The 23,364-nt window shown below is 36.4% G+C and overlaps 4 protein-coding genes across 7 annotated transcripts; 1 reads left to right on the forward strand and 3 right to left on the reverse strand.

The window, feature by feature from the left end:
• Positions 1 to 1,082: 1,082 nt before the first annotated feature.
• On the reverse strand, positions 1,083 to 2,069 carry LOC104701150 (enoyl-CoA delta isomerase 1, peroxisomal). Its single transcript, XM_010416790.3, has one exon. It carries the CDS (start codon positions 1,914 to 1,916, stop codon positions 1,194 to 1,196), a length of 723 nt encoding a protein of 240 aa, XP_010415092.1. The 5' UTR covers positions 1,917 to 2,069; the 3' UTR covers positions 1,083 to 1,193.
• A 6,673-nt stretch (positions 2,070 to 8,742) lies between these two features.
• Positions 8,743 to 14,165, reverse strand: LOC104701152 (uncharacterized). Its single transcript, XM_010416792.3, has 15 exons — positions 13,809 to 14,165; positions 12,783 to 13,420; positions 12,387 to 12,699; positions 11,414 to 11,560; positions 11,241 to 11,329; positions 11,061 to 11,153; positions 10,725 to 10,851; positions 10,518 to 10,582; positions 10,262 to 10,436; positions 9,934 to 10,128; positions 9,788 to 9,835; positions 9,554 to 9,700; positions 9,386 to 9,468; positions 9,192 to 9,307; positions 8,743 to 9,077 (listed from the first exon to the last, which is right to left on the reverse strand). Exons 2-15 carry the CDS (start codon positions 13,343 to 13,345, stop codon positions 8,983 to 8,985), a joined length of 2,256 nt encoding a protein of 751 aa, XP_010415094.1. The 5' UTR covers positions 13,346 to 13,420; positions 13,809 to 14,165; the 3' UTR covers positions 8,743 to 8,982.
• Positions 14,166 to 14,771: 606 nt separating this feature from the next.
• On the reverse strand, positions 14,772 to 17,181 carry LOC104701153 (2-alkenal reductase (NADP(+)-dependent)). 4 transcript variants are annotated; one of them, XM_087456365.1, is made up of 5 exons: positions 16,747 to 17,181; positions 16,120 to 16,306; positions 15,852 to 16,018; positions 15,677 to 15,759; positions 14,772 to 15,263 (listed from the first exon to the last, which is right to left on the reverse strand). In XM_087456365.1, the coding sequence occupies exons 3-5, from the start codon at positions 16,014 to 16,016 to the stop codon at positions 14,885 to 14,887; spliced, it is 627 nt and encodes a 208-aa protein (XP_087312491.1). In that variant the 5' UTR covers positions 16,017 to 16,018; positions 16,120 to 16,306; positions 16,747 to 17,181; the 3' UTR covers positions 14,772 to 14,884. The 4 variants fall into 4 exon arrangements, with proteins under 4 accessions (XP_087312491.1, XP_019083191.2, XP_087312490.1 ...); XM_019227646.2 differs by having other exon boundaries at positions 16,742 to 17,181; XM_087456364.1 differs by having other exon boundaries at positions 15,852 to 16,000; positions 16,742 to 17,149.
• Positions 17,182 to 17,874: 693 nt separating this feature from the next.
• LOC104701154 (cytochrome P450 72A13-like) lies at positions 17,875 to 20,187 on the forward strand. Its single transcript, XM_087460090.1, has 5 exons — positions 17,875 to 18,338; positions 18,436 to 18,653; positions 18,737 to 18,984; positions 19,074 to 19,443; positions 19,524 to 20,187. Exons 1-5 carry the CDS (start codon positions 18,062 to 18,064, stop codon positions 19,878 to 19,880), a joined length of 1,470 nt encoding a protein of 489 aa, XP_087316216.1. The 5' UTR covers positions 17,875 to 18,061; the 3' UTR covers positions 19,881 to 20,187.
• Positions 20,188 to 23,364: the final 3,177 nt, after the last annotated feature.

The raw sequence follows: 23,364 nt of genomic DNA on the forward strand, positions 1-23,364 counted from the left end.
TCTGTGCAATAGAAAAATAGCAGATAAAGATGATGTAAGGTTAAGAAAATAGAAACGAAAGATTATTCGTGAATACATTTAAATAGAATAAAGAAATGAAATAGTCAAAGTAAAAGGAAGAAAGTAACAAATCTAAGTCAAGCATTCAAAATTATGTGTTAATTAAATTTAATTAGTAGTCAATAAATTAGTCATGATTGTTATTTTCGAGTAATATGTAATGGCAAAGAGGTCGTATACTCGTATGTTGGCTTTTAGTTCATAGGTCGTACGTATCTGTAAATTTACCAAGCAATTCAAACTTGTAGTAAGTTAAATAATTAAAAATGTATCTTGTCAATAACGTGTGTATATAAGAAACTAGGACCATGAAAGATGATAGCAGCAAGATAATAACATAGTTAAATTGGCCTTGCTCTATAAATATCGGCAATGAAACACTTTAGATGATCACAACATACCGGGACGAAAACAAAAATGAGTTCGAAAACATCATATATAGTTTCTTTTATGTTATCTCTTCTCATTGTGATTCTTGTTTTTTCCTCTCAAAGTGGAGTCGTGGAGGCTACAAGCCGCAAACTAATTAGTAAGTATCTTTAAAATTATATTATCATTCCGTGTCCAAAGATAGAATACTATTAAAACGTCTGCTCACTAATTCGATTTGTGCACCTATACCAAATAGGCGCTCATCATGATTATGTAACTTAAACATAGCATAGGCTAACAGAGATTTTGAACTTGATGTTGCCAGCAAGGGGAAAACCCATCGTGTGGACTCGATCATCAAAGTCATGCGGAGCTTCTTATGCATCGTGGTCGAAAAAACCTCGACGACCATGCAAACGTCCTCCAAGATATGTTCCAGTTTCTACTCAGTCGTCTCCCTAAGTACCCTCTCGTTTTTGTGTAATATTGGAGTGTAGTGAAGTTTTCGGAATTCGAGTTTCATGTAAAAAAAATAAGGTGAATTTTCTGATTTGTATTCTTGTTTGAATAATGTATGAAATTAGTGTGCAATGTAAAATGATGAAATATACAACTCCATGTTATATATTTCTGATTTTTGAATTAATCAATACTAGCAAATTTCATGTTACTATGTTTTTTAAGTTCACATTATTACAACAAGTTGAAAAATTCAATCTCGTACCAAACCAAAGTACAACACACCCGTAGACTTTCCTATCTTAGAGTTTAGATCCAGTGTTTTGCACCCCACTCGAACCGGTCTCATCAAAACCAATCGTATGGACAAGAACCTCTCTTAAAAGAGTCTCTCTCATCTTACCATACACGTGTCCACCACCACGTCTCATAACAATCTCCTCACCTAACCTAACGGCGGCCTCAACCGTCTCCGCCGCATTACCATACGCCGAATCAACAATCCCCATCTCTACACCCTTCTCCGCCGTCACTTTCGCCGCCGTCAACATAACATCCCTCCTCGCCGCCGGAGAGCCAATCTTAGCCCTAATCACAGCCATAAACCAGGCCGGAACTTTCAACTCAATATCCAACTCACTCATATACAAAAAGCCTCTGTCACGACGCATCAACACATAGTCATGACTCATCGCTAAGATACATCCCGCGGCGGAGGCGTGACCTGTGACGGCGGCGATGGTTGGCATAGGGATAGAGATGAGATCGGCGACTAAGGATCTGAGTTTTGCGTCCATCAGAACAGAGAGAGATGGGTTTGTTTCGGCTAAAGCGAGATCGTAGCCGTTGGAGAAGAACTTACCATCTGACGTTGTGATGAGTACTGACTGTGAAGATGATTGATCTGAACGGATCTTGTTGATGGTGGAGCGGATGGAGTCGAGTAAGGTTGGGTTGAGACGGTGTTCGCCGTCGCCGGTGAGTTTTAGTATGAAAAGCCGACCATGTTTCTCTAATGAACACATGATGATGATGTGTCTCTCTTTGTGACTGATTGATTACAAATGATTTGGATAGCAGTAAATTAGTGATTATGTGTGTTATAAAAATGTATTTTATTAATTTGTCACGTTTGTTTTTTAGACACGGGAAAAAAAAAAAAATAGGTTTACTGGTTTTTAAAATTTTTTATACTGCATTAAAAAAAAATCTGAAAATAAAAAAAGTGAATTTGAATATTAATTTGGCTTGTTTAGAAAATTGTAAAATATCTTTATAGAGAAGTGCAAATGTATTTCTGGCTCGGATCATTCAAACAAAAATACCCGAAATTGAAGATTCGACTTACTAATTGGGCAAGAAAATGGGTTTGGATATAACCACTTACATGTTTTAAAAATTAATTTAGGATTAATTTATTAATAATGGCATCTAATTAGTTTCACCTAAACCGTTGTCAATAGGGCTTTAATTTCGGCATAATTACTACGATAAACCAGTTATAAAAATATCATTCAGTTACAAAGATATCAATCTTTAACAGAATTTTCGAATTACCAAACTGAACCTAATTGTAAATTGTTAATTACGTAATTGATTTTGAAATCGTAAATCTAATAAAACTATATCGTAACTGAATCTAATTTTTTAAAGACAATCTGTATACATTATTATAAAGTTCGAAACTTAAACCGCTCTTTTATAAATTCACACCGATATATAATTTCGTTTTAATTGTAAAATCTGTATTCTAATCATCTCATTTGTAAACCCAAACCGACATATAATTTCGTTCAAATTATAAAATCTAAACCCTAATCATCTCATCTGTAAACTCAAACCGACAATTTTGTTCTAATTGTAAAATCTAAACCCTAATCACCTCATTTGTAAACTCAAACCGACATATAATTTCGTTTTAAATTTCAATTATAAAATCTAAACCCTAATTCTCATTTATAAACCCAAACCAATATATAACCTCGCTTAATTGTAAAATCTAAACTAAGACAATATTTAACTTTCTTTAAATAAAAGTATACAAAATTTGTTTCCTTAATTAGTTTTGCTTTTTAATTTATTTTTGATTTATTTTTAAATAAAATATTAGATAGAACATTATGATTGGTTGAGAGGGAAGGGGGTGAATACAAAGGTTCACCCTTAGGGGGAACCTAACTATTTTTCATTTTTTAACTAAAACGATAGTAATATATGGAAGCCAAAAAAATTGAAATTTATGTATGTAAACTTATTTAATTTAGCAAAATAGAAATAAATAATCTCGGAACTATTTTAAAAAAAAATATATTGATTGGATATTCACGTATTTCTTTAACTAAACTATAGTAATAATTCGGATTACTATAGATGTAAGGAAAAAAAATCATAATTGTATATATGTAAACTTATTTAATCTAGTAAGGTATATAAAAAAATATTTTCAAGATTCATTTTTCAAAAATATTAGTTAGATATGAGATATTTCCATATTTCCTTCGGAAAAAAATCCACATAAATTGATTAAAAAAAACATACCAAATTTGAGTCTTTAATATTTGTTTTTTTTTCTTTGAGTTATTATTAAGGGGTTTTTGTTGTTGGAGTATATAAAAACATTGACAATAGTATTGTAAAAACCATATAAACATATATATTTATTACATGTTTTCATACTCTAAACTTTCTTTTCATACAAATTTTCAACATAAAAAAATTCTCTTTATATTTTAATATGACCTGTTAGATATTCATAGGTGGGGAGAATATGAGACTTCAAGCTATGAAACAAAAAGGGATAAAAGTGATAAAAGTGATAAAAGTGAACAGATTAGAGCCTCTACGTTATCATTTGAATATGATATCTTGGAAAAGCACTATTGATACTTTTTTACAAATAGTTGTGAAGATTGCAATCTTTCAAATATATGTTTTCCACATCGTGTTGAATTATTTCATGCCACATTTAAAGATCAGACTTTTAAATTTGAAATTCTAAAAATCTCAAAAATACCAAAAACATATTATATGTTTAAATAGTTTAAAATAAAAAAAATTATTTTATTTCTTTTTATTATATCAAAACTCATTATATTACCATTTATTATACTCAATTTTTTATACTATATTATCTAAATTCATTACACAAATATATGATTCACTATAATCGACCGTACTATAGTTATGAAATGTAACATATTTCATTTTGTTAAGAATCGTACATATTCCCTCGCGCTGTAGTGCGGGTCCGATCCTAGTATATACACTAAAATGGATTTAAGGGTGTGACAAAAAAATTGTGATCAAATTCATATTTGGATTTATATTTTGAAGTATTATTTACAAGGGTGTAGAATTTTTATTTATTTGTTTGGGGTAATTAGTTCAGATTTAAGGTATAGTTTTTAGGGTGGTTAAATACTGAACATAAAAATCTTGCAGAATAAAATTGATTTTTTTTTTTTTTTTTTGCTAAACTGTTAGTGTCATTTACTAATAATGAAAATGTTTTTTTTTTTTTTCTGGTAATGGACAAGGGTTTTATCTCCTGTAATTTATTAAATGAAAGACAACAACACAAGTACGAATGAACCAATAGTCCCTCGACCATCATCGTTTACAAAAGACTCTAAACTTGGCGGACACAACTCGAAAAATTGAAAACCTTTAGATAAAGTAAAAGCATAGCGAGTTAAACCGTCTGCAAGATTGTTCGCCTCTCTACACACATGCGAGATACGGACTATCTATTCCCTCGATAAAAAGTCATGGCATAAGCTTACCAGGAAAGACAAAGGGTGAGCGTCATCAATCTCTGTCTTCAAGAACCCAACTACCAACTCTGAATCCACCTCCAACTCCAACCGGGTAATCTTCTTCCTCCATGCAATCAAAAGCCCGTAATAGACACCCCATAGCTCTGCTAAATTGGCCGAGCATACTCCAATATTCACAATAAATCCCACACGCCAATGTCCACTCTCGTCTCTTAACACACCCCCAGCTGTAGGCAACCCCGGGTTCCCTTGCGAAGCTCCATCTGTATTCAGATGCATCCAACCCTCCCCAGGCGGCTTCCAACCAATCATTTTTACTACTTTACTTTGTCCGACCGGGTCACCTCGTACCATCTGGTGAGCCTTCCAAACTTCAGCAGCAACATCTCTCGCAAATTTAACTTGGTCTCTGCATTTTCCAACTGCTCCAAACACATATGTACAACGCCATTTCCATGCCCACCAAATCCCCATAGCAAACATGGTTGGCCATAAGCACTCTGTCCCCACATTCACATTCCCCCCCCCCCCCTTCCAAGTTCTCATATAACCATTCCAGCACTGTACTGCTAAAAAATAATTGTCTCCTCCTTGCAAGCACAATTCGGTTCTAAATACCTACAATGGATGGACAATTACGTAGAGCATGAAGAATAGTTTCACCCCCCCCCCCCTCCCTTACATAACTGACACACACTCAAGTCCCCAAGATGTCTTCGGTATCTTCCACATTTGTCATGATAACTTGGTGTGTCACCAACCAAATAAAAGCACAAACCTGTTCCAGAGCAATCACACTCCACACCCGATCAAAAAAGCTTGCCATTTTCTGTTTGGAGACCCTTGTTGATGCAATCCTAGAAATATCCATGACTCATCAAGAATTGGTTCAAGGCAAATCAAAATCAAATTATAAAGAAATTACTAGAAGACAATCAATTCATTACTATATCAAGAAATTGTCTAGATACAAAGAACCAATCTCCATATATCAATGATGATTGATAAAATCTCTCAAATTTATTCTTGATTGATTTATGTAATTAATTTGATTTATTTTGTATTTATGTAATTGATTTGTAAATTGAGCCTATATAAGCTTATGTTTCCCTTCATTGTAAATATACATATTTTTTTGGAAAAATAAAGAGAGGGTTTTCTCACTTTTAAAGCTTAGGTTTTTATTTTACTTGTCTTTTCTACTGTGTGATTTCTTCAGAAAACAAGTGGAATCTTTATCTTTGTGTGTGATTCACTTAGATATTGATTTGAGTTCTTATCACAAAGTCATTCCGCAACTTTGTGTGGCGAACTTCGATCCATCATTCAACTCCATCCTATCTGAGTTAGTTAGAGAGGTCCTTTAGACCAGCTATCGACTCACCCCTATTTTGGCTCGTATCACTTGTTGCTGTTAACAACGAGTATGTTGACTTAACCGTAAAGCGTCCATCCTCTGTTCCACTCCACGAAAGCCTATCCAAATTCCCAGTCACATTATCCACTACTACAACTGCAAGTTCCAAGCGTATAGACAGCGGCACGTAAGGCAGTATATTATCTAGTTTCCAACCCACTCCGTCACACCATAGATCCTTTACCCATACCTCCTCATAATCATGAGGAAGATCCATTATGACTCTGTTCATTAAAGGTTCCTTAGACAGCCAATTATCAGTCCAAAAATGTATTTCACACCCATTACCGAGGCTCCAACTTTTCCCAGGCATGACTACTTCTTGTAAACCAATCTTCACACTCTGCAAAGTGGATGATCCAGGCCTTTTCGCATTTAACCACGTCTGGTTGCTGATATCTCCCACTCTATACTTGCTCCGAAGAATGCTTGCCCACAAACTTGTACAATCATGCAGTAGCCTCCGACACAACTTCGCTAATAAAGCCTTGTTCACTACTTGTGACACCCTGATACCCAGCACACCCTCTCGTTTTGGTAAGCAAACTCTATCCAAGGGAAAGTAAGTGAGTCTTTCTTTTTTAAGGTGTAGACCCCCATAAGAAATCACTCGTCACTTTATCGAGCCCAGTCAACAATCATTTAGGTAGAGCTATTGTACTCATCGTGTGCATAGGATTAGAGGCTAATACAGATTTTGTTAAGGTGATTCCCCTGCAAAACTCAGAAAACGGCCTCTCTACCCTACTAATCGAGATGACACCTTCTCGAGTACATCTCCAAATGTCTCCTTATATATTGATTCTCTTCTGGAGAACAGGTGATAAGCCCAAATTCGAGGATCACTCAGCCAGATTAGAAAGGATAGAAACTCGCCAAGGTGCAAGGTGCAACAAGGGAGATTTGATGGATTGAGGGGTCGCACAGCAGTTGCGGAAGGCTGCTGATATTCCCAACTCCAATCGCTACTAGATATGACACACTAGTCCAACAAGAGGAGGTTGTTGCTTGGATATTACACACCAAGAAACAAGAAAGTGTTCTACACAAAGAACAAAGAGATAGACTCATAAAATGAACAGGAAAATTGAATCATGATTCTCAAATGAGATTACATGTGTTTATATAGGGATAAGAAACTTGGTAACAAGACCAAGTATTAATTGTTCTTGAAACTAAAAGAAAATAATTATAGATAGTTGAATGGAGACCCAACTCTTGGTGCATGTTTCCCTTCCCAAGGTGTCCTTCCCAAGGTGAGTTGAACTCCATTTTCATCATCCCTCTTTGACCACAAAATAAAGTGATTATTTTAGGCTTTCTTGGACTTGAATTAGTCTCAAAGTGGGTTGGACTTGAATTAGGCTCAAAATGGGTTGGACTTGATAGGTATCATCTCCAATAGTTTTTCCCATGCTCTCTTTGGCCATAAGCTCTTGAATAAGCCCATTTAATGCATTTCTTAGCTTCTTAGCTTTTGCTCTAGTCATTGGTCCTTCAGGTACAAGCATGGTTCCTCCGCTACAAGCTCCTCGGGTTCAAGCTCAGCTACAAGTTCCTCAGGTTCAAGCTCAGCTACAAGCTCCTCCTCCTTAGCTCCATCCATGATCACATCAACAGGAATTCCTAAATATTTCCTCAGATCCACTGTTGCCTTAATCCCACTTTCCTCACTAATTAACTGCCCCAAATCTCTTGATACATTTTTGGTTAAAACGATTTCAGATTTCTCCAAACTTACTTTCTGACCATAAGCAGTGCAGAACTTCTCCAACACCCTCCTAATGACCCAAATTTAAGAAACTGATGCTTCAGCAAACAATATTAGATCATCTCCAAAGCAGACATGCGAGAGCTGGGGTCCTCCTCTAGACAAGCAGATAAGGTCCCTCCATGTTGATTCTTTTGAATGGAGAGAGAACTACGACATTCTTACCAGCTAGGGGACTTAGACAAGGTGATCTTAAAATAACCTAATGAAAATGTTTGGTTTTTACAAAAGTTAGAACCTAAAAAATTTATGACTTTGGAAAAAATAAAATAATAGTAAGATTTGAGAAAATCACCTACAGTGAAATCATGATAACCATAGCAGCATCAAGTTACCGAAACACTTTCTACGACCACGTGCTAGGATGATGTTTCGAATCTCCCTGTCGAGAAGCTTGAAGATATTGGCCGATGGAATAGAGAGATGATTGTGGACCTTGTTGTTTCTTTGCTTCCGATCCATACGTGATAGATTGTTCCTTGCATGTGCCACAATTTTCCTGAGCAGTGACGGAGAGAAGAGGCTCGAACGCAAGAAAGAAGTTCAGACTTCTGACCATGAGATGAAGAGGGTTTTGTTTGGATCAATTCTTTAAAGAACAAGTCGCCATAATAAAATAGATTATGATTATTTTTGTTTTTGATTAATTAATATTTATAGAACAGTAAATAGCTGGCCAAAATTAAAAGAGTAATATCATGCTGTTCACTGTTGTTACAGATGATGTGGAATATCGGATTGCACGTTTTCACATTTTTGTTTTTTGTGTTACGAAAGAGATTTCACATATTTGCATCGAAATAGGTTTTCACTTTTCACAAATTTGGGAACACGAATTGCGATTTTCACGTCACCTGGCAGTTTCGACACCAAAATACAACAATTCAATGAAATTAAACGCATCTATTCTCGATTTTATTATTTCAACCGCAAAAACAGTAGTAATCATATCGTCATTCTTCGACTGGGTGATATACATTTCACATTGTTTCGTCGTGGTAAGTATAAAACTTCTTGAAGAAACCAGTAATGTCGAAAACAAAAAAACCTCCTCTGAATATGTATTTTATTCTCTTTTCGTTTCTAGTTATCAATCAGGTTAACTGATGACACGAAAAGAAATAATTTCAAGACTTGGTAGTAGGCTCGTCTGTCTCGTCAGCTTCAGCATCTTCGATCTCGCTCGCTAACTTCACTAAATCTTCCACCAGTATTTTGCCATCTAAAGCAAAAACCCAAGAAAACTTCCATCATACAATCCAATGCGAATTATCAGGAAAAAAAAGGAAGTTTAGAAGTTAAGGCAATGGAAGAAATAAAATATAGAGTGTGTGACCTTTATCTTTAGAAAGATTCTGGATAAGCTCTTGGATTCCCTCTTTGCCCAATGTGTCTTTCAAGTACATCGCAGCCGATGCTACCTCATCTGGACTAACCTTTCCATCATAATCTCTGTACAAACAAAATTGAATTGATTCATTGCCAAAATATTCTAAGGCGAGAAATCATCTTAAGGATAGTTACACAGACCTGTCCAGGAGTCGCCAGCGGTTGCCAATCTTGTTATCGACATCATCAATTTCCTTTTCCAGTTTCTGGAGCATTGTCTCCACCTAAAGATAGAAGATAAATAGAGAGAATATTAAACAAAACACTACAGAGTTTGTGATCAACAAAACATGATAGAACTGTTGTTACCCTATCTAACAACCGAGAGGAAGTTTTATCGGCGATAGCTTTCTGAGCACTTCGGTCACTATCTTCTCGAGCAGCTAAATAAGCTTTCCTAGCCTCTTCCTCATCATCTGTACCACCTTTCTCTACCATGCTGTTGTATAGATCAACCTGTAAGTACGGAAAGTAATTTTACTCACATCAATCTAAGAAAGCAATAAAATGAAGAGAAACGAAAAATGTTTTAAGCCGATTTACCTCTTTTTTAACTAATTTTAAGAACTCCTCACGCTCCATGCTAACAGACTGGAATCCAAGTCAAAAGAAACAACAAGCATTAACCCGTTTGATTTCTTATGAAAACTCTGATAGTAGCAAATGGGAGTGAGGTAAAATGTCCATACAGATGCGGAAGCTAAAACTGCCAATGCACGGCTAAGCTCACAGAGCTGCTCATGCTTCTCCAGAGTTTTCGCTTTTGCCTGTTCATTAGCATCTTTAGCTGTAGAAGCCATCATCTCATCCAAAGCTACATCTTTTTGGCTCGAAGCGGACTCTTTCATCTTTGCCATTTCCTCCTCTTCTTCTTCCTCCTCCTCCTACATTCAACCGAATCAGAAGTAAGATAATAGTTTATGCATGCAAGGGAATTTCCAGACTCGATAGAAGGGAAAGAGAAATATAGTTCCACAATCATGCTTTGCTTAGTAGGGCAACAAAGATAAAAAAAACCTTGATTAATTCTTCTTGCATTTCTAGGTACTCCAACTTCCTCTTCCTTTCTGATACAGAATCTTCCGATGACAGAGCTGTAACCCCAACTGTGTCCACAACCTCATCTGGCAGAGAGGAGAGAGTAGCTTGAACAGCCTCTTCAGGCTTGAGTTTCCCAGCCATTGAGAATGATCTGTTAATACGCACAGCCATATCATTTTCTAATCTTCTCGTATATAGTATTAATATCTACTGAATTGCAATAGAAGATTACCTAGAGAGAATTAAGAGGGATGATGGTACTGAATGGTTGAGGGACAAATCCAGCCAGTCATTTAGCTGCAATGAGAGATTTACAGATCAGCAATCACCTATATCTCTAATTTAACTTTTAGAACAACACAAACCATACAAGATCTTTCTTCTTGTTCACAAAGAGTACAACTTATTAACAACTCCACAAAGATTTATAAACGATAACCTGCTCTCTCATTTCTTCAACTGAACCTAATTGCAGCATTCCTCTGTATCTGCAAGCTTGGCGCAGTTCAGCTTCTGTGAGAGACTCCAAACCTTCAGCCTTGATCAACTTATCATCTTTTTTAATCCTACAAAGTCCAAAGAATGGCATTGGCCAATGATTATACGAGAAAGAAGAACTTAAATTTAGATGAACGTATACTTTGCAATGCGTTCTTCGTGGAGTAAATTGATGCTCACAAAACTCTTATTTTGCCACCAGAAACGGAGAAAATTATTGTAGAACAATAGGGCTCGTTGTCAGACATTTAAGAAATATGAGCAATGTTGAACTTACTCCTGTAATCTTTTCCGAAGCATATACCGTAAATATGCATCAGTTCCGAATGGGCTAATACCCATGTATTTGCACATATTTACTAATCGAGACCTGCAATAAGGAAGATAATATAAACAAAACAAACCAAGACAGAAGCAGTATATTTACCAAGATATACAGTTTAGACTAATGCGTAACCTGTTAATGTTATCTAATGTAAGCTCATCGTTGAAGAGCTTCGCAAAGCCCAAAATTTCATCATTCGAAACGCCGACTCCTCTTCTGACCTGTGCAATTAATAACGAAGCTATCAGTTCATCTAGAAGATTACCGAAGGAAGTCAGTTATGTAGAATAGCAAGGAAAATGAACCTTGTTCATAAATCCATCGAGATCTTCTGCAGTCTTTTTAATCTCTCCACTGCGCGAGGTTTGGACTTCCTTTGCCATTTCTTTAACAGTATCTTGGAGAAACTTAGCATACTCCATTCTTGCATTCAGCCTTCTTTTCAGTGCTTCCTGAAAAAGATACGTGAAGTTTTAATTAGCATGAAATATCAAACCAATTCATACTTCCCAGATCAGTGTAAAGTAAGTATAAAGTTAGTATGATTTGTATTTCTTTAGCATTGATAAGTATCACTTGGATTGACAAAACAAAAGAATATCACTGAAGGGTAGCCTGAATAATGATCACCGCTAAACCAGTTTCAAACAAAACTAGTTTCAGTACCAGAGATACGCCTTAGTTAAACATCTTTTACTTTTACAGGGAACAACGGTTAAAGGCTACACATGTATATCAAACGTGGGCCTATGATGTTCAGGATATTTTCAGACACTGAACACTTTTGAAACACTGATGTTAAGATTAAGTTTCATACAAAAACTTTTCCTACTACATAAAATAAAACAAACCAAAATAATTTTTCCAGCACTAATTTGCCAGAAGCTGCAAAAAAGGTAAATTTTGCTGTCTCATGATGAATATAAAGCCATCACATAGGTAGAAACGACTCCTGACAGTCTTAGGCCAGTTTCCAAAGAAGTAACTGGCAACACTAAATTGCTGTATTATTTGGTCTATGCAAATGTTCCTTCTGAACCTAAAGTGCATTACATTATCTTGCGGATGGAAGAGCAAAATATAGATGAAAATGTGGAAATATAGCTCCTCAAGTCTGTCAAATACTCATGCAAAAGTTCCAGTACTCTAGTCCGTATAGAATAACCAGAAACATCTCACGATTACTTTTTCAGACAACTGAACTTTTAATACCAGTAAATAAAATGGATAAAACACTTATATAGAACAGAGAAGCAATAAAATAGGGTTTAACAGTACCTCTTCTTTCATCTTGTCCTGGAAAGTTGACGGCAGCATGTTTGGGAACAACTTAAGAAATACCGGCAGCAAGAACTCCATGAATGGAACAATAATGAAAACTGCAACCGGGACTAATCTAAAAATGTCGGCAGTTGTTCGAGTGAGTTGCTGTCGTTCCCTCCTAGAGAGACCTTTTCCATTAGCAAGTTTAACAAGCAGCCTGACACTAATCCTGACATCAGCCCAGAGCAACTTTGTCCCGAGCCAGTAGTGCTGCAGAGTAGATTTAAATTCATCTTTCCAATGGCGAAGCTTCTTGGCCCAATCTTCCCTGCAGAATAGATCATATGTTAAATAACAATAGATAGCATCAAATCGCTCAAAAGCTATGCAACATAGAAAACGCAGCGATACCTGCTCATCGAAGCAATAGCTCTTAAAGCAGGACCTATTCCCAGAAGAAACGTCCTCACACGCTGCATAATGGATATATCAGATTTTTGGGATTCTTCCAGTTTCATGGCTTTAGCTTTGGCTTTAGCCAAACTTAACCCCTCAACAGCTTCATCACACTCCTCGGGAGAAGCTTCTTTAGTTTGTGAGGTAACCTTTTCTTCCTTTTTATCATGGTCAGGCTTGTTGGCCGTTGCTAGAGAGGAGTACATAGATTGTCGAACCAATCTATATCCCAAAGGGTAAGGGACTTCTAAATTTCCAACTCCATTACTAAAACTTGGAGACTGAAGTAATCTACTTTTATAAAAACCCTCCAACGACACAGTCGACTCTTTATTCTTGACATGTTTGAAATCAGGTTTTCCAGAATTATATCCCCAATCAGAACTAATCCCTCTAACGTTCTCATATCCTTGTTGTCCTAGCCGCTCAACGCTTGAAAGACATTGAATCGTAGGCAAACATTCACTAAGAGATTTAACTACGTAACTCCTCCTTCGAAGCAACGCTCTTGAAGCCATATTTGCAGTAAAACGTGTAGATATATACAGTATGAAAGCAGCTACATACCAGCAAAAGCCAAATTCTATACCAATCTGCACATTGAGTATAAGATATATCATTTACATTGATGCTCTCATCAGCAAGTAGCAAGTTATATATACTACAGTCTACAGATATAGATCATTCAAAAACAGTTAAAAAAAAAAAAAAAAAGATGAATAATTGAGATTTTTCAAATGGATTGATTCGTACATCATCACAAAGCTCAACCCAGAAAAAAGTCCTAAATCCATTTTTCTCGACAAAGAGAGAATGATAAACACATAGATACTGTGAAATTGGCACTCGATACACTGGATTGAAAGCATTGCATGAATCTTAGCAGCAATCTGAAACACGATCGATCCTAGGGTACTAAACAAATTGATCGCGACGAAATTAAGACGACTTAATCGGATGATGAAAACGGAGACGACTTACATCTACAAAGAAGCAGGAGTGGAGAAGAATGTGATCGATCAAACGTGGAAGATGATCTAAAATTAGTTTAGAGGAAAAGAGCGTCAAACGAATTGTCGTCACTGAGTCGGAGAAGAAGAAGAAGAAGGAGGAGGATTCTTCAACGTGTTTCTTCTGCTGATTTTGATCGTTTTGCTTCGGGTCGGGTCGGTTAGATACGGATCCGAAAATAAAATACACATTAAAATAGTATATTATATAGTGACTATGTGTAACAGACGGCCCGGTAAACAGACAGCAAATGAGAAAGAATTATAGAAATTAAAAAGAGTATAAATAAGTTTAACATATTGGTAAAGTTATTCCTACCACTAACACGATCTCCAATCGTTTTCTCTATTTCTTTTTTTATAACAGAGGATTTCTATAACGGAGACGAGTTTTTTTTCAATGGTTTTCTCTATTTTTTATTCTATAAAAAAATATTTCCAATAGATTTTATTTTTATTTTACAATTAACACTTTTTATTTTAAAAAATTGCAAACTAATCCATTTTACTTTAAATTTTGTAACACTTTCATAAAATTATCTTTTCTAAATGGTAGTCTCAATATTTTAGAATAAATATTTATACTTAAATTTATATTATTAGTTCTTAAAAATTCTTATTTTATTTATTTTGGTCATAAATAAAAGAAGTTAAAAATTAAGAGGATTACTTTACAAATAAAATAGTTCACCTCTATTTATAGAAGAAAAAATAGAGTTACTCTATAAATAGAGAAAAAAATAGCAATCTCTATTATAGAGGTGAAAATAGAGTACCATTGAAACAAAAATTACTCTATAATAGAATATAGAGGCAAAAGTAGAGTACCATTGCAGATGTTTTAACATGGGTATTTTACTTTTGAGTGCAACAAAATGCTCATCTTGATCTTGAAGTAAAAAGCCTAAAAGGTATTGAAATCTAAAAGATCACGTTTGTGAAACACACACTTCCTTCCTCAAATAGCGGATTCACAAGACCTTTTTGCTTTGGTTAGCAAGAAGATATTACAGATAATGCAATATACATTTAGAAACAAATCACTCCTTAATTAGCAACACGAACAACTTGTTTACCAATGTTTTTCCCAGAAAATAGCCCAACAAGTGCAGCAGGAGCGAGCTCGATTCCTTCAGACATATCTTCGATGTATACAATCTTCCCTTCCTTGTAATATCCCTTGACGTGTTCAAGAAACTGTGGGAAAATATGGAGGTAATCGCTCTGCAAGAACCCTTCTAATCTTACGCGTTTAGGGTTCACGTTGTATAGGTTGTTGATTCCTTGTGATGAGCTTGAGAGGCTTTGCAAAGATACCATTCCGCAAAGCGCGATTCTCCCACGGACCTTCATGTTGAGGAGAGCTGCATCAAGCATGGATCCACCCACGTTGTCGAAGTAGATATTGATCCCCTCCGGGAAGTACCTGTTAGTAAGATAAAGAAACATTTCAGTCACGGTATGCACGATACTTATCTCATTCCGTAGAGCTAGCCACAAGAAATCACAGTAAGTGGCATAATCAGAGTATCTTACTATTACATTTATGGAAATTTTGTCTAGTGATTGTTTCTGCTTTTTCTTTGTCTAACTAGAGTGACACAGTGTTGATAAGATGTGTAAATAGAGTTGCAATGATGGTGAAATTAAGTTCCTTATGGCATAATTAAAAGCCTAGAGATACAAGCCATAATGACCTCAAGACAAGCATTACATCATAAGTGACCTTTTAACGAATCAAACAGGTTTCACGTTTCCCAAAACAATGATGGTATGCAGGAGAACGAACGAGTGAGACTATTAAGGTAATTGATCCGTTAGGTTGAATCTTGGAATTACCTCTTTAAAGCAGCATCAAGGTCAGCCTCTTCCTTGTAGTTAAAAGCTTCATCAAACCCATGCTTTTGTTTAAGAAGATCAACCTGAAATAATGTCCACAAAAAGTTACTTCACAAAGACAAGTCAAGTAACAAGAGTTCCTAATCATTAGTTTAGAGACTAGAGTAATAACAACCTTTTGCTTACTACCGGCACTCCCAACAACATAGCAGCCGTGTAACTTAGCAAGCTGTCCTACAAGTTGTCCAACTGCTCCTGATGCTGCAGAGACAAAAACGCTATCTCCTTTCTTAGGACAGCAAATCTCGTAAAACCCTGCATATGCTGTAAATCCAGCCATTCCTGTCAAAAGTGAGAAGAATCAGAGAAAAACAAACTATAGGGTCTGGTAATTGTGAGCTCAAACTGTTTAGATCAAACAGAAGATGGGGGATCATACATACCGAGAAGTCCAAGATGATAAGAAAGTGGAATATCTTCATCCAACTGAATCTTTCTCAACTGCAGGCTATCTGAACTACGAAGCAAACTGTATTCTTCCCAACCTATAATCCCAGAGACTATGTCGCCCGGCTTATAGTTAACATCATCAGAATCTATCACTCTTGCTAAACCAAACCCTTCGATACGCTGCATCAATATCACAAAAATATCAATACGCTTAATACAGAGTACATAACAAAGGAAAACTCAAGCCAAGAATCATCATCTAAAAGAGTCATCAAAGAACATAGAAAAAAGGGACCAAACAAACAAAACAAATCTCAAGATTCCTCAGCATATCTGTGAATTAATTTATCTACCGCACGAATACAATAATTACACATCCCTCTTCAATTATGAACAATTCACCAATCAAACAAGATAAATATCAAGACTTGGCAGCATTTCTATATACATTCACAAGTTCCGTCAAAACGTCGAACACTTGGTGTGCAAAAAACTCTCTATAGCACCTGTACAATGTTTACACACCCATCTTCAAAATTTGATTTTCCAAAGAACAAAAAACAATACCAAAAAATACCAATTGACACAAATGTAAAGTATGATAATGTTATATACTTGACCAGGAACAAAAGGCGGGAGGTAGGAATCGTGGAAGTCACGCATTCGACCTCTCATGTAAGGATCACAAGACAAGTAGAGATTTTGAACGAGGAAACAAGAAGACCCTTTTGGTGCTTTAAGCTCAATCGTCTCCCCAAGCTTCACTTCCATGTCTTCTTCTTTAGGAATACCATCTACATACTTCTTCAATATCACTTTCTTGTTTTGCACCATTTCAACTTGTTCCATTTTTGTTTCCAATCTGTGATAAAACATAAAAGAATGATGAGTAGCAAGTTTTCTTCCAAGTGATGATTTGGTTTTGGTTTTTTAGGGGAAAGAAAGAGTTTGGTAAAACGAGTGTTTCTCGTTGTGGCCGCGCGCTTAGTACAGTTGAAGTCATTCAATGTACACTCTACTAACAATAAGTGTACATTTTAGTCTTTGGAATGTTTAAATTCTGTGTAAAAATATATATATATATATATATATATATATATTTTCATCCCAGTTCATCGTATTTGGCTTCAATTTTTCACATAAATTAAAATTAATTTAATTTTATGGTTCTACTGATATATATATATATATATAGTTTTTTTTTCTTCTGTATTGTGACATGTTTGAATTTCTAATGTAAAGACTTTTTTTCACTCTATTTCATCATATTTTGCTTCTATATTTTCACATAAATTAATTTAATTTTATGATTCTTCTATATTTTTTTGTGTACTGTTACATGGTTTGAATTTCTAATGTAAAGATATATAATTTTTCATCCCATTTCGTCATATTTTGCTTCTATATTTTCACATAAATTGATTAATTTAATTTTATGATTATTTTTTTGTATTGTGACATGGTCTGAATTCCTAAAAACGGACACAGTTAGACATGACACAGTTATGAGTGAAACAATTTATACAAAGCATGTTGTAGGCATAGTTTTTGTGCTTACTTCCTTCATTATTAATCTTTTCATGATTGTTTTTGTCATTCTAGTCATTTTCTTAGACGAAAAAAGGCCTATAAAAAAGGACAACATTTCAACTCTTTGGTAGAAAAAACCAAAAACACATGAATGGTGGTGAGTGACAACTGATAAAGAAACGTCAACACAACTTATGGCCAATATATCTCCACTTTCTATCGCATAAAGTTTATTTTCAAACTAATCTAAATAAGCTACTCTATAAGTGGTATAGCAACGTTCACAAGTCACAACAAACTTATGTAAACTGTGAAAGTATAAAGCAAAAGACCAACGTTCACAAGTCACAACAAAATAATTAACAGTCCGAATGTTCTCAAATCCTCTCTATCTGGGAAAGGAAAATGGAGATATCAGTAGCGTCGATAGCAGTTTCAATAGCCATAGCTGTTTTGTCGTGGTGGGTATGGAGAACTTTGAATTGGGTTTGGTTTAAACCTAAGATGCTTGAGAGTTACCTGAGAGGACAGGGTCTTGTCGGAACTTCTTACACGCCTCTTTTCGGCGACATAAAGAGGAGTTACAGCATGATGATGGAGGCTAAATCCAAACCCATCAAACTAACGGATAATATCACGCCACGTGTTGTGCCTTATCCCTTGCAAATGCTTAAGACTCACGGTAGGGGTTTTTTCTCTCTGTTTAGGACAAAACTATTCAAGAGTATGTGATCTAGAAAAGGTCTCAATTTTTGTATCCTCTTATGTGGCTGGAACAGGAAATACTTTCTTTACATGGCTTGGACCTATACCAGTCATCACTATAATGGATCCTGAGCTAATCAAGGAAGCGTTTAACAAAGTTTACGATTTCCCCAAGCCGCATACGTTCCCTTTGGTCAGACTGATAGCAACTGGACTTGCTGACTATGATGGTGAAAAATGGGCGAAACACCGAAGAGTCATCATTCCGGCTTTCAATCTTGAGAGAATCAAGGTTTAGGCTTTAGAATCAGTTTATCTTTTCTTTATGTATGTGTTTATTTGGCTCTGATTTGTGCCTTTTGCTTCTATGTATAGAATATGCTACCAGCGTTTCACCAGAGTTGCAATGAGGTTGTTGACGAATGGGATAAGTTAGTTTCCAATAAAGGGTTTCCATGTGAGGTGGATGTTTGGCCTTGGCTTGTGAATATGACTGTAGATGTGATCTCTCGTACTGCTTTTGGTAGCAGCTACAAAGAAGGACAGAGGATATTTGAGCTCCAGACAGAACTAGCTGAGCTCGTTCTACAAGCTATTCGGAAAGGTTCTGTCCCTGGATATAGGTAAATAAAGATAAAACTAGCTGAGCTCGTTCAACAAGCTATTAGGTGTTATGAACCATATTCTCTGTTTTGTTTTGTTTTTTGCATAGTTATCTCCCAACGAAGCTTAATAGAAGGATGAAAGCATCATATAGAGAAATCGAAGTTATACTGAGAGGGATCATTAACAAAAGGGTAAGGGGGAGAGAAGCTGGGGAAGCACCAAATAACGATTTGTTGTGTATGCTTCTTGAATCAAGTATGGGTCAAGCGAACGGAAATGGATTGAGCATTGAGGAAGTAATAGAAGAGTGCAAGTTGTTTTATATCGCCGGGCAGGTGACAACCTCAATACTTCTGGTTTGGACAATGGTTATGTTAAGCCAACACCAAGACTGGCAGATACGTGCAAGAGAAGAAGTGAATCAAGTTTTGGGCGATAAAGAACCAGATACAGAAGGCCTTAACCAGCTCAAAGTTGTATGTAAAATCAAATTTAAAACGTATCAATACTTTGTTGTGTGTTGTTAACTTTTGCTGAATCATTTGATCCCTTGCAGATGAAAATGATATTATATGAAGTATTAAGGCTATATCCTCCAGTAGTTCAGCTGATGCGAGCTACTGACAAAGAGATGAAGCTAGGAGACTTGACACTACCAGTTGGGGTTCAGATTAGTCTACCTATTATGCTAGTCCAACGGGACACCGAACGGTGGGGCAACGATGCAGCAGAGTTCAAGCCCAAGAGGTTCAAAGACGGTCTTTCAAAGGCAACAAAATGCCAAGTCTCCTTCTTTGCCTTTGCGTGGGGACAAAGGATGTGCATCGGCCAGAATTTTGCCCTGTTGGAGGCAAACATGGCAATGGATTTACCGACTGCAAAAACAGTCATTATACAATCGTTAACTACTTAGTCACGACTGATTGGCGACTAACATACGTAGTCGCTAAACAATGCGTCGCTAAAAAAATCAGTCGCTAAAAAGTCTTTATGGAGCTACTAATTGGCGACTGATAATTGGGGTCGCTCTTCCCTCGCCAAACAGTCGCTAAAGTTGCGACTGAATTGCAACGCTTTAGGGACTGATATGGTTACTCATTTGCGACTGTTTGGGTACTGTTTTGTTTACGTTTTGGTGACTGTTTAATTATCATGTTTTTAAAAAAATTCTGGTAAAAATGAATTATTTGATTTTGTAATACCAAAACTGATTAAGAAAACATGTACTAAAACATAACAAACATGAAATTAAACAAATACACAAGTACCATGTTTTTACAAAAGTTGCAAAAGCTCCAAAAACATCCAAATATCCAAGAGTGTTGCAAATATTACATGAGGGAACCTAACTCTGAAAATCAGCAGGGTTTAGGTCATTGGTTTGAGACTCAGGGAAGGCGACATAGTTTGGGTTAGTCTTGAGGAAGCTCACCAAGCGTGAGATCTCTGCTTGTTGCTCAGATGCAACCCGCAAAGCCTCAGCTGCAACCCGTGAAGCCTTTGCATCACGCTCTGCTTGTAGAGCTGCTTGTTCCTCTATCTTGCGATTAGCGTCTTCAAGCTGTTGTTGTAGGGTTCTGAAAGTAGAAGAGCTTCCAGGGTACTTCCACTTCCCATTGATGTAACTTCCTAGGCTTCCAACTCCAAAGTATGTTCATCTATCATTTATGTAAGTAGACTCCATACACAAAACAGAGAAAAAAAGTTATTATAATTACTTAATAATGAAAAACTTAATAGCTTATTAGAAAGAAGAAAATTACCTGAAGAAATAGCTCATCATCCTCCTCATGAGATAGCTCTGATCGACGTGAAGTACCATCTGAAGACTCATCATTATCCTAAGCAGCCAACTTAGCTTCCCTTCTTTTCTTATATGCCTCATGAACTGCTTGCGCTTTCTTATCCACAAAAGTACCATCTTTTTTGGTATGAGTCCTGAGAAAACCTTCAGGAATAGTTGGCGGTCTTCCCAATTTTACTTCCTGGAATGTTAGACAATGAAAAGGTTAGGAACCATTTGATGTCAAGTAATTAAACAATGAAAAGGTTATGATGTAACTCACCATCTCTTGTTCGATTTGTAAGTAAGACTTCGGCCCTGATACATGCTTGTGAGGGCCAAGACCATTACGGTCAGACATTCGAGCTGCTGAAGTGGTTGCACTCTTTTCCATGGCTTCTTCTGTGTTCCAATAGTCACACATTTCTTTCCAAAGAGTTCTCTCAATATACCTCGGTTTCCCTTCCTCTTGCTGAGCTGCTGCCTTGGAAACAATGTCTTTCATACGGTTTTGACAAATGCTATAGAACTTTGCTTGAACCACACCGGTTAGAGAGGGATCCCAGGTGTGTGTTTTCTACAAAAGAAGACTAGTGTTAGTGATTAAAAAAACCAAGAAAAAAGCTATAAATACAGAAATCAAATTGAAAAGAGTAGAAGTTTACCGCGAATTCCAAGAAGTAACCTTCTCTTCTTGCATTCGGAACACAACCCCAACTGTAATATGGACCATCAAACTTGTTTGTAAACACTTTTGTAATCTTTCGGGTAAGTGATGACTTGTGTTTACCAAACCTTCAAACACAAACAAATCAGTAGTCAAATTCCAATCAAACACAAACAAATCGATCAATCCAAGTAAAATTCTAATCACAAACAATCCAAAATTCTAATAATTCTAATCACAAACAATCCAAAATACAAAATTCTAATCCAAATTCTAATCACAAACAAACAAACACAATCAAATTCTAATCCAAACAAACAAACACAATCAAATTCTAATCCAAAATGCAAAATTCTAATCCAAATTCTTACCAAGTGGTTCCACGCTCTAATGAGGGAGAGAGGACAGTGGTATACTTCTCACGGCCTGGTTGGACAAGCATGTCATGTAAAGAAGCGAGTACATCAGCTGGGAGATTTGATTCCCTTGCACCGTCATCATCCGAATCAGCTTCTTCCTCATGTGAGTTTTGCGCTTGAAAACTGTGAAGCGATGCTGAAGCTGCTCGAGGTTGACCAAGTTGAGAAGAGAGTGGTCGATGAGACTGTCGAGGTAGAGGAGACTCTCGTGGTAGATTTGAGACTTGAGGAGACTGTCGATGATGACTCCTGACTGACGGTTGAGGAGACTCTCGAAGTTGAATCGAGAATTCTGGTGGATTCGTCGCGGAGGCGAGAGGTTGAGGAAAAGGACGCCTGGTTGGATCTTCGCCGGAAGGGGATGTTCCGGGAAAGCTCCTCGAGTGCTGGAACAGATTTGTCGGAGGTGGATAGTCTCGGTAAGAAGGTGTAGGTCTCGCTGGAGGCTGGAGGTTTGGGACAGGAGTTCCCTGAGAATCAGTCTCTGGAACTCGATGGTTCGTCGGCGTGAAGGTATACTGGGGAAGAAGATTGGTGGGTCTGTGATTCGCCGTTTGTGAGGTTCCAGAGGTTCGATTAGAGGGGTTTCTTCTTCCTCCGCCTCTTTTCTTTACTCCAGCCATCAAGGGTTTATGGTTTCGTCGAGTGAGAGGAATTTAGATCTAGGGTTTTGAGGTTTTGCCGTTTCGTCTCGAAGAAGAAGAAGAAGAAGAAGAAATGAGAAAAGATATGTTAGATTAGGGTTTGTTCGGGGAAGAAAACGAAAAATAATGGGTTTTTGTGTTTTGTTACGGCCCAAATTTTGTTAAGGCCCAAATTTATTAAAGCAGTCGCTAAATAGTAGCTCTTTAGTCGCAATCTTTTAGCGACTGTCAAACTGGTCTCCAAATTAGTCGCAAATTGGCGACTACACTACGACAATATGCATCAGTCTCCAATTAGCGTCTACTAGGCGACTGATTTATTTTAGTAGCCATTCAGTAGCTAAACAATCGCAATTCAGTCGCTAAATTTAGCGACTGTATTTTTAGTCGCAAATTGCAGTAACCAATTCCATGTTTTCTTGTAGTGTTCACATGTCAATATGTTCTATATATTAAACTATTATAAAGTAGAGTTATGAGAAATTGTCATTTGGCACCACTCTATTTTTTTTAACATGTGTCATTTTTTTCCCCAATTTTAATGAAATAAAAGACACATTATTGCTAATCTACAACTAAATTGTCTACACACATTTTTTAATTTGAGATATTTTATTTGTTCAGTTTCTTTAGGTTACACTTACTTCGCTCAATCAATTACCTTTAAGACATTATAGGTGGATGTTTTCTTTTGTTCAAACTGTTCATGTTGCAATAATGAATATGACTGAATTAATTACAATTAATATGCTTTATAACTGTATTTATTGTCATGAATGTGTTTACTCAGAATAATGTGTCAATAGAATTCCTTAATTCCTTACAAACTTCATAAAATGTTTAGTGTATTATATAAGATTTAATGCTCATGTCTTTCTTTTCCT

Source organism: Camelina sativa, chromosome 7 (assembly GCF_030686135.1).
Source record: "Camelina sativa cultivar CO46 ecotype springtype chromosome 7, ASM3068613v1".
In the NCBI taxonomy this organism is placed as follows: Eukaryota; Viridiplantae; Streptophyta; class Magnoliopsida; order Brassicales; family Brassicaceae; genus Camelina; species Camelina sativa.

Bases quoted from the DNA above. Each gene is read 5' to 3' on its own strand.
- LOC104701150 (XM_010416790.3), bottom strand. From the start codon at position 1,916: ATGTGTTCATTAGAGAAACATGGTCGGCTTTTCATACTAAAACTCACC.
- LOC104701152 (XM_010416792.3), bottom strand. From the start codon at position 13,345: ATGGCTTCAAGAGCGTTGCTTCGAAGGAGGAGTTACGTAGTTAAATCT. The intron at 11,561-12,386 runs GTACTGTTAAAC...TATCTTTTTCAG, and splicing joins AGGACAAGATGAAAGAAGAG to GAAGCACTGAAAAGAAGGCT. The intron at 10,583-10,724 runs GTTATCGTTTAT...CTCTCATTGCAG, and splicing joins TTGAAGAAATGAGAGAGCAG to CTAAATGACTGGCTGGATTT.
- LOC104701153 (XM_019227646.2), bottom strand. From the start codon at position 17,002: ATGTTTTATCACAGATTGGAAACAAAAATGGAACAAGTTGAAATGGTG. The intron at 16,307-16,741 runs GTATATAACATT...ATATTGATGCAG, and splicing joins CGCCTTTTGTTCCTGGTCAA to CGTATCGAAGGGTTTGGTTT. The intron at 15,760-15,851 runs GTTGTTATTACT...ACATTATTTCAG, and splicing joins GTGCCGGTAGTAAGCAAAAG to GTTGATCTTCTTAAACAAAA.
- LOC104701154 (XM_087460090.1), top strand. From the start codon at position 18,062: ATGGAGATATCAGTAGCGTCGATAGCAGTTTCAATAGCCATAGCTGTT. The intron at 18,654-18,736 runs GTTTAGGCTTTA...TTCTATGTATAG, and splicing joins TCAATCTTGAGAGAATCAAG to AATATGCTACCAGCGTTTCA. The intron at 19,444-19,523 runs GTATGTAAAATC...GATCCCTTGCAG, and splicing joins GCCTTAACCAGCTCAAAGTT to ATGAAAATGATATTATATGA.